Below are 10,909 nucleotides of genomic sequence, written 5' to 3'. Positions count from 1 at the left end.
CCATAATCTTGTCAGGAACATTAATAAAAAACCTTTTGACGACCATTTTCTTGTTCTTTTTCCTTTTAATAACTCAAGGAAAGCAAAACATTTTTAAGCTAACTTATGCGTAAAACTAACTAAATGGTTCCCATTAAGTACAATGGATGCCAGAGGTGCTAATACCTTCCCCTTGCATAATCGATTTTCAAACCTGATTGGTTGCGACGACCATATCATTGTCAACCTTTTAGGGGTTTTATCGATATTTTCCTTTTCCCTTTTAGGGAATAAATAAAGTTTCGTGGCGACTATGTTAGTCATCTGCGAGCGTGCGATACGCTCGCAAGATCGTATTTTTTAAGATGCGACAACATCATTTAATCCAAGAAGACCATAAGAAAAAATCACACTACATGCAACAATTATAACACAAGCCTAGTATCATCAATCATAAAGCTTATTAAACTGAGGTAAATAGAAAGAGAAGGAATTCCTTAGATATGGAGAACTCGCCTGATCACAAAAGGCTCAAGCTAACAATAAAGAGAGCCTATAAATTACCTCCTAAAACACACCTTCCAGAATCCAAATGAATGAGATAAACAAAGGCAAGCACCAAAATCAGAAAATGAGGATAACATGTTTAGGAAAATATAAGACCAAAATGATCATCAAAATTAAGGCAAAGAAAAAATAAACATGTTCAACAAGTAATACTAAGAGTTTTTCAATGTAGGTAAAATAGATATGCACCTACAAAGCCAAAATAGTTAGGAGAACAACGTCATTATCCAGGATAAGCATTCAGACACGACCAAAGACTATACCTCTAATTTCATTAAAATATGGTTTAAGGGAGAAAACTTCACCAATAAGATGAGGAATTAAATTTGAAGATTTCATCAGTGTGACATGAGCTACATCCCTAATAATAATAATAATAATAATAATAATAATAATAATAATAATAATAATAATAATAATAATAATAATAATAATAATAATCAGTTAAACATTAGAAACCCTAAAAGGGAGAATTGGAAGGATGATGAGAGTAAAACCAAAAAAGCGAAAAAAAGAAGCCAAAAGTTCACCTATTAAAATCACCATCAATTAAGGCAAGAGTAAGAGCCCCAAAATATATATCGACATCAGAAACACTAGTATGAACCCTCATCAGAAAAAAGATGACATGTATCAACAAAATGCAGAAGAAAGTAACTTGATAAAAACCGTAAAGATGAAGATCAAAACCATTACCTTTAAGATAAAGTGAAAACAACTAACAATAACTTCAGAGAAGATTCCAAAAATAACCAAAAGAGCAAAAATGAGACCCTGCATAAAGAAATTAATTCTATCAGAACAAAGATAATATAACATAGTGTAATACAAACGTGATTCAACATCAAACAAATAACAAAGAGAATGACCAGTTTCAATACAATAAAGAAAACAATAAAAAAAACAAAGAAGCACACCTGCTAAAAACCGACTCTAAAGAGAAGCATAAGGAAGGCACAAATCGTAACATGCATCGTCAAAATCAAGAGCAATTCATCTCAAGTACTACTAATCTGAGCAAATCTAAGCGTGATTGCAATCTTTACACTTCTAATCAAAAGTTCTTCCACCAAGCCCATCACAAAATTAACATGCAAAGTTTGATGAACATTAAGAAGATTGTATCTTGGAAAAACATAAATGTAGTGATTAAAACAGATGCAAATAGGGAAAGTGTACACTATAGCTTATTTCAGAAGAGAAAACAACTAGAACTTAGCTGAAGGAACTTGGAAGCAGAAAGAGTATAAAAATCCTCTAGTAGTAGAAAGACAAACAATCTTAAAGGCTCTCCACATAGCAATTTAAGTGAACACAAGAAATGTGAAGATCCTCACAAATTGAAAAGTTTTGGTGGATATAGTGATAAACGATAAAGACGTAACTTTCAGAAATCTAAGTACTGAAAGTAACACTGGGGCTCTTGAGACGAATGGCAATAATGGAAGCAACAAAACTTATAAGAAGGACGAAAATGCTAAGAAAAATGAAATAGAGAAAGATGAAGAGGGTCTTAGAATGAAGGATGGCAGATAAATGATAGGGTTTATGAGGCATTTGTGTTGGATAGAAACTGCACAATCAAAGATATATCTCATGTTTGTTGGATGGTATTCAACATAAACAAGGCCCTAATGGACCTTAATAACGGGTCGGTTCATTATGTAAAAAAATGAAGAGAAATATATGACCCATAATCTAACTATAAAGATCATCAATAATGATAATTGTATCAAATTTGATAGGTTTAATGGGTTTGATCTATACAAATAAGGTCAATGTAACTGATCCCATTTTAGACAAATAATGTTCAAATTAAATTTAAAAGAATTCAAATGACTCTTTAAGAAACTTGAAATTCTTCTTTCACTTTATACAATATGAATGCCAAGTTAATTATTATAATTTTTAAAATTGATCTCCATACTTTTAGAATTTTTCAAAATGATCTTTAAATCTTTTAAAAATTACAAATTAATTTTAATACTTTTTGAAAATATTAAACCAATCCTTAAAATGTTTACAAATTAATCCTTACCAATTTTTAAATTTTATAAAATTTTCTCTTTAAATTTGACCCAGTTTTTTAAAAATATATAGAAATAATTCAAAAAATAATCAATGAATAATCATATTATTCTATTTAAAAAAAAATAAAAAAAATAATCTCATTAAAACATATCATCAAAGTTTAACCTATCCAATAAAACCTTTTGTTATTATTTTTCTCATACTCTTTTATTCATAAGAAATATATTGACTCAAATTTAATGAAAAAAATACCCAAAAAAAAATTATAACTTTATTTCTCTTATTTTCATATTAACTTGAACTTAAAAATACCTACAAGTTTCACACTTAGCTTGAAATGAAGTACTAGTACCAGCAGTAGTCATCATTTTATATAATTAATTTGGTCAAGTTCTTGAGTACACTCTAATTAACACAATAAACCACATTTTGCAAAAATAACATTAATTGTTGTAATGAATCATTTAATGAAAAGTAGAAAAAAGGGATAAGGTAAAGCCAAGTAGTAGTACATTCTGAGTCAGCATGTATCCTACAGAAACGCCCATTGGATAAGTTTTCAAGGTGCTTAGCAAAAAACAAACGCAACATAGCCACGGCTTTTTTCCATAATGGGACCCACACAATTCCCTTTTCTTCCTTAACCCTTTGTATAAAAGGAACCCTAATCCCATTTTCATTCTTCATTCCCAAATCTCAACTTCTCATAACGACATCGCATCTTAACGAAACTGTTACAATCATGATTTCTTCTGTAGTTTCTCTTCCTTCTTCTCTCTACGCCGCAAACTTCGCCGGTGTTAACACCACCGTAGCTCCATCTCCTCGCCGCGTCAGATCTCGGCCAATACTCATCACCGCTAGCGCTACTGCCACCGCTGAAGCTCGCTCTACATGGACAGAACAACCAAGAACTTCGTATCTGAACTTGAACACGATCTCTTCTCCTTCGCTCTACGAGATCCTCGGTATACAAGCAGGTGCTTCGGTACAAGAGATCAAGTCTGCGTACCGTCGACTTGCCAGAGTCTGCCACCCTGACGTGGCGGCGATTGACCGGAAAAACTCGTCGGCGGATGACTTCATGAAAATTCACGCTGCCTACTCCACGCTCTCGGATCCTGATAAACGTGCTAATTATGATCGGAGCCTTTTCCGACGACAACGGCCGTTGTCGATGATGTCCGGCTACACTAGTCGGAAATGGGAAACGGATCAGTGTTGGTAGTGAGTCGACTCGCCCGAGTAAACTTCTTCTGCTTAATATAGTGACAGATGAGGAAAGTGCAGTTATTGAAGCGCCATGCCTCTAATGAATGTAATTTATACTAATTAGCACTAATCACCGATAGTAACTACTAGTAATTAGTTTTTTCTTCAGATTTTGTATATTGAAGATGTGTATTTTTCTGAGTTTTTCCACTAAATAGAGTAGAAAATTACTAACCACTACTACTATTATTGCTTGTGATAAAGTGTCAAGTGTAAACTTTTTTTTTTTTCATAATACTTGACTCTTAGTTCTGATTGCATCCAAATTTCAGATATGAAAAAAAGAAAAAAAAAAATTGACATGATAATATCTGTCGTGGTTGAAGTTATCATGTTAATTATTTTGTGGGGTGAACTTTAGCTTTAAGTGGAAATAAAGCTCTGTAAAAAAAGTAGAAATAAGAAATTTCAGACTAGACTAGAACATTTAACCCCATAGTTAAATAATCTTTGTTTAATGATTGTGTTAAGAGAATTTGTTATAACTAATATTTAGTTATTTAAGCGGTATTTAAGATATCAAATAGTAAATTTAACCTATATAGTTTTCAGTTATTAGAAATTCTGCATAATTTTAATGCATAAGTTATAATTATAATACATTTGTTATTTACAGTAAAGTAATAAAAGTTTTTAAAAAGGCTTTCAAATAATAAAAGGAGACTATAAATATATTTTAATTTTCATCAAAAATTTAGAAAAATTAATTCTTTTCAGACAAAACTGAATAACTCCTTGTTAATAATTTTTTTTAATTAATCACTGTAATAAAGCAGAAAATATTTGGAATTGAACTATTGAAAATATTGGTTAAATCACTTTGCCCCCTACAAATTTTGAATATGAGAGATTGTATCGGTATGTTCAAAATGGCTCGAACCCACTCAGCATTGACAATACATGCCCATTAGCCATGAAGTGTGCTGGACTCACGGAGAATAGATTATAGAAAATTTGTATTGAAAAAATCAATTATAAAATTAATTTTATATCTTTATTAAAATCAATGCATAATTTTCAACTCAAAATTACTTTCTTTAGTTCTTATCTTGTGCCCCTAGGGCACAAGTTAACATTATCCTTAATTTCTAGATCTTTTAACTTTACACGAAATTTCACTTTAGTCTCCTAACTAAAAAACGTTACGTAATAGTCCTTTAATTTCTCTTTCGTTAAACTATTTGACCTATTCCATTAGTTTGAGTGAAAAAACGTTAATTATGACTAAGGTGGCATGCTAGGTATGCAAACAACACAATGAACACTCCGGGGTTGTTCATCTTCCTTATTTATTATTCATTATTCACCCATCTTCCATTAGTTTGTGGCTTCCTATTCTTCCATCTTCCATTGTGTTCCTTTTTCTTCTCCAAATTACGGTTAAATCACCAACTTTCATCTTCCATCATTGCAAGCAGTGCTCCAAGTTAGTATCATTTAACTTCAACTCGATTCCATTTTATCTTAGCTTAATGTTGTTCTATATTGCTTTGTTTTGGAGCAGAGAAAGAAACTAGAAACAGACAACACAACAAAATTTTTCTCAACATTCAACATTGTTCAGAAATGTGTACTATGAAGTGATTTTTTTCAAAATTTCCCTCACACCTAAGCTGATTATTCAAATTTTAAATTAATGTTGCTGTTGTTTACCGTTTACAGTTATGCTCTAAAATTTCCACTTCTAACTACAAATAAATTCGCTTTCTGACTGAATCTCTAAAACAATTTCTCAGCAGAATGGTGGATCTGATCCCAATGCATCACAAATCTACCATGACCCTCTTCTCTGATCCATTACACTCCCACCCTCCATGGTGGATCTGAGATTTAGATATCCATAGGCGTGGTTCTCACGGTGGAGGTAGTCGGAGGTAAAACCGCAGTGGTTTACACGTGAGGGTGTATGATGGTTGAAACTATGGTGGAAGAAGGATTTCGTATGTGGGATGGTGGTGGCCGGAATGCCACCGACTGTGAGGCTAGTGTTGTAAGGTGATAAAGTGGTGGCCAAATTTCGTATGTGGGATGGTGGTGGCCGGATTGTGGTGTAGCGTTGTAAGGTGATAAAGTGGTACGGTGGTGGTCAGATTTCGTATGAAGATGATTTTTGTGAAAAGAAGAAGCAAGAGTGATAATGTGTTGGATTTAGTTTTTTTAGTGGATCAATGATGTTTAGTAGTCATAGAAGGTGAGTAAAATAAGAAAGATAGAAATGAAGTTAATTGAGGTAGGGGATGTGTTGTTGACCACTTGGCAGGAAGTGGATAGAAGAAGGCGTTGGTTTTGATGAGAGAGGGAAGAGAGTCAGCCCCCCTTTTACAACAATATTAAAGTAAATAAATTTCACATCAGATATAAATAGTACAACATGACATCTTTTAACGTTTTTCCAATAGAAACTAACGGAAAGGATCAAATAGTTTAACATAAGTGAAGTTAAAGGGTCACTACATAATATTTTTTAGTTAGGAGACCAAAGCGAAACTTCTTATAAAGTTAGGGGACTAAATGATGCATTAAGCCTTAAATTTTATTTTCTTACTTTTATTTTTAATAATTTTATTACTTGTTTATTTTTCCTAATATTAAGGTAACAAATTTGTTATTATTAAAAAGAAACAAGTTTGTTAGAATTAATATTCATTATTTGAAAATACAAATTAATGAAAATGACTAAATATTATAATTTTTATTAAAATAATAAATATTTAATTTAATTATTGAAAAAATATGCATTTAAAAAAAAATTATTTAACGGTGGGGGCATGGCGGAGAAACTCAGTTCCCATTGAAAACTCATTTTCCATTGCAGGTGGGTAGGGCTAATATAGGATGGCTCGGCTGGGGTTGATATTGCTTAAACCCACCTAATCCCCTATCTGTTGCCATACCTAATGGAAAATATTTAAACAAACATGGGTGAGGTGAATCTAACTGTGAATGATGTTGACTACCTCGCCACAATATGCTACATGAACGAGTTAATCTCGGCGAGACCATCTCATTAGGGGTTCAATTGAACTTTAAGATAAGGAGTTATCCCATTAGGGGTTCAATTGAACTTTAAGATAAGGAGTTATCCCATTAGGGGTTCAACTGAACTTTAAGATAATGAGTTGACTAAACAATGAGTCACGTAAGGAGATGCATGTTGCACAACCGAGCCCTAGACAGAAGAACATAATGATAATGGTCATGACTATGTAATGGTCATAACAGTCATAACAATAAGGGTCATAAAATTATGTCACATAATCTAGTCATAGACATGGGAGAGACAAATGTAATCAACCCATATCAGAAAATGTTTGTAGGTACTTTCTATATTGGATTAAATATATGACATTTCAACAAGTCCCTCACACGGAAGCCTGTAAATTCAATGGAAGAAATCGTGGCACGAGCGAAGTGTTACGTGAAATGAAAATATAGTAATGTTGAAAAGATGTCCATAGATGCAAAGGATATAAATAGAAGAGGATTTGAGTCATTTGTCATCCGTAAGAACCCCTCACGCAACCAATTGGAAAAGGGGAACTTTTAAGCTTAACAGAAGGAAAAAGACATATTCGAAAACCTACATGATATTAAACACCTATGAACACAAGATAAAATCTTATATGGCAAGAAGTTTATCACACTAGGGACATCCCAAATCCCTCACCTCCCAAATGGGAAACAATGGGGGCGAACCCAGCAAGTGGTGCAAGGACTATAAATTGAAGGGCCAACATACAGACAATTGTCACCAATTGAAGAAAGAGATCAAGTGTCTTATTCAGGAAGACCATTTACAAAGACATGTTCAAGAAGCTCCATACAATTATGCATGGAGGTCGCATCATCTAGAGTGGGATCATCCCATGAGCCTTCGGCAAGAAAAAGGAAAGATCATAAAGTAAATGAGCATGTTCGCCCCACTTTGAATACCATTGTTGGAGTGGAGAATCAAGTTCTTCTCGAAAATGATATGCTCGTCAAGTTATGTATATCTTGGAACCATCCACAATGTCGTTAATACTCCCCACCCTCGTTTGACCGCTGTCTTCTCATGTCAAGATACGACCGAAGTCCTACCCCATGAGGATGACCTTATCGTTATTAACATTCAAAATTTCCAGTGGAACATAAAAAGAGTTTTAGATGACCTCGAAAGCTCGACAAATGTCCTTTACTAGGATGATTTCAAAATATTAAAGTTAGATCTAGAGAATATCAGTCTTTCAAAGGGTATTTGGTACGTCATTCAGTTGATCAAGTGCACGTCCCTGGTTATATCCCAATTAAAACAATCTTTGGAGAAAGAAAGAACACTAAAATCATAACACTCAAGTGTCTTGTGATAGATGTCCCCTTCCTACAATATTAACATTGAAAGACCTACGTCCAATGCCATGGAGGCAATTCTATCAATGCTTTATTTAACAATGTAATATCCCATAGAGAGCAGACAGTTAGGGATTATAAAAGGAGATTATATGATGCATAAAAGATGTTATCATGCCAGCTTAAAAGTAAAGAAAACTGCGAAGACCACATACATCACATCAAAATATAATGCCCACAATATCAACTTCATGGATCTAGTTAATTATATGGGATATAAAGGAAATTTGGCTCCATGGCAAACAAAATAGGGTGATTCCATTGAAAATCGAGAAGTTCATATTGACTCTAATAACAAGATCCAATTCTCCATTTCAATAGTGTCTGAGCTCCATAAACACTTGGAAAAATAAACTAAACATTAAAATTTTAATAGAGATCATTTTGCAAATGACTTGGGTGAGACTAACTTGGGTTTTTAAGACACTCGTTTAAAATTCAAAAATAAGAAGTTAGTGTTAAATAAAACAATGAAAAAAAAGAATATGCACTAACAAATCAAAGATGTATCTCGCTAAATTAAACGTTTAATTTTAAAATACTAATATGATATAATGAAATGTTATAATTTTATTGGATGATGATGTAACAGTGACAATACATCACCTTTAATCTTTAATAAATAAATTTATAAAAAAATTATCGACATATCTAATTATTTATAAACATAATTTTATAAATAATAATATTATTAACGATCTAACGGCCATGTAATTAAATGAATGTATATAAAAATTACATTAACAATATATATGAATAAAGTTAAAAAATTAAATACAATTTTTAAAACGATATTTTTAACGATTAAAATTTATTACATGTGCTTAGATGAGAATTATACTACATTTTTTATATTTATAGTTACTATTAAAAAGTATAGTTAACTTAGCAAATCTAATTATATTAATTAAGAAAATAATTAAGTGTACCGTTAGAAGGTGCTAGGAAGAAAGGAAGGTGCTAGGAATTTATGATTCCATAAAAACGCCATCTCAATTTGGCGTGTATATGAGTCAGAGTCACCATAACAAATTTCTAGAAGCTTAAGCTTTCTAGAAGATACTATAGATCAGCCTGACTCATTTATTATGTGAATTTTTATCAAATAATTTAGTGATTATAATTCCCTCTCGATGAATAAGTGGAATTTGTAAAATTACTAAGTTGATTTAATTTTTGCAAATTTAAAAATTATACCCATGACTAAAATTAAATCCTGTATATATAATATGTTGGTGTTAGTTAATTTTGCTTTTCTTTATAATTATATAATTTTTAATTATTGATTTTTTCCATTTAAATAAATTATTTTATTTATATAAAATAGAGAAAATGAGATATGCAATGAAAATGTAAAATAATTTTATACTGCCAATCAATCACCATCATATATTCTACCACATCATTATGTAATTTTTAAATTTATAATATAACATAATTAAATGATAAATTTCTATTGGATGAGAGTGTAATGTTTTGTTTGATAAGTTACGTTTTTGAGCTTATAGTTTATAGTTTATAATCTAATATGACAATTTAAACATGTTTGATAACGATTTTTTCATCACGAGCTTATAGATTATTTTCTAAACGTTATAGTTTATGGCTTATCATCTTTTATGTTATTTTTATCTTTATTATTTTCATAAAAATCCTATTTTTATATTTTATAATTTATTTTAATTTAAAATAAAATAAATATGTATTAAATATCTTTTATGTTATTTTACATTCATTCATAAATTAGTTAAGTCGTTAATTTTACTAAACATTTCAATTAGTTTATTAGCTATCACTCATCAATCATCAACCATCATCCATCAGTCATAAATTCTAAATTATTTTATGAGTCAAACGTTATTTTTATCAAATAGAGGGTCCGTTTGTTTTGACTTTAAAAAATGATTTTTTTTTATATTTTCAAAAAAAAATTATAATATAATTTTTAAATATATTATAAAAAAATTTATATTCATTTTTTCTAAATAGAAAAACTAATTTTGACATTCTATAATATAAATATATATTATTGAAGATCAAAACATAGTCGAAATCGTAATTTTTTCAAATAAAAAGCTATTTAAAATAATCTTGAAATTGGAAATTTTTACTCAACTAACCCAATTTTTTTAATAAAATTTCCAAATAACCCATTTTTCAGATTAATTCTCAAACTACCCCCACTTTGAAGAGGTGACGTCATATGAATTGGCGCATGCTCTCTAAGTTAAAGAGGTGGCGACAATTGGATTGACTTATGCACATGGTGTTGCCAATCCAATTGGTGCCCATGTGTAAAAAATGAGAGGAGGCAGACACCTATGTATGTTGTGTATTTTTTTTTAAAACAATGTACGTTTTAGATAAAAGTCGAAATCAGACCAATTGATATTAATATTAATATGTGTTTACATACGAATACCATAAAGACTAATGTCGTTGATCGGGATGACCTAACCGACCTCCAACACCACATCCCCTATCTACCCGAACGCGTGTCACTAACCCACGTTGATGATTCATCCTAAGTGTTTGAGGAATTGAGGGCCTAGGAACATCACCACCACCTGCAATGAAGCGTTACCGCCATAGCTGAGTTCGTGACTCATGCCAGAGTAGTTGGATTGTGTTTGAGTTATTGGAGGGCGACAAGAACGATTGAGGGGAGACA

At 31.5% G+C, this 10,909-nt stretch overlaps 1 protein-coding gene across 1 annotated transcript; it reads left to right on the top strand.

Moving 5' to 3' along the window:
- The first annotated feature begins 3,245 nt into the window (after window positions 1–3,245).
- Window positions 3,246–4,044, top strand: LOC127120147 (chaperone protein dnaJ 11, chloroplastic). Its single transcript, XM_051050545.1, has one exon. The coding sequence runs from the start codon at window positions 3,320–3,322 to the stop codon at window positions 3,803–3,805; it is 486 nt and encodes a 161-aa protein (XP_050906502.1). The 5' UTR covers window positions 3,246–3,319; the 3' UTR covers window positions 3,806–4,044.
- Window positions 4,045–10,909: the final 6,865 nt, after the last annotated feature.

This window comes from Lathyrus oleraceus, chromosome 2 (assembly GCF_024323335.1).
Source record: "Lathyrus oleraceus cultivar Zhongwan6 chromosome 2, CAAS_Psat_ZW6_1.0, whole genome shotgun sequence".
In the NCBI taxonomy this organism is placed as follows: Eukaryota; Viridiplantae; Streptophyta; class Magnoliopsida; order Fabales; family Fabaceae; genus Lathyrus; species Lathyrus oleraceus.
Note: the sequence above shows the minus strand (reverse complement) of the source record. Positions and strands in the feature narration are given on the sequence as shown.

What these genes read in the sequence shown, in the direction of transcription:
- LOC127120147 (XM_051050545.1), top strand. Translation starts at nt 3,320, where the DNA reads ATGATTTCTTCTGTAGTTTCTCTTCCTTCTTCTCTCTACGCCGCAAAC.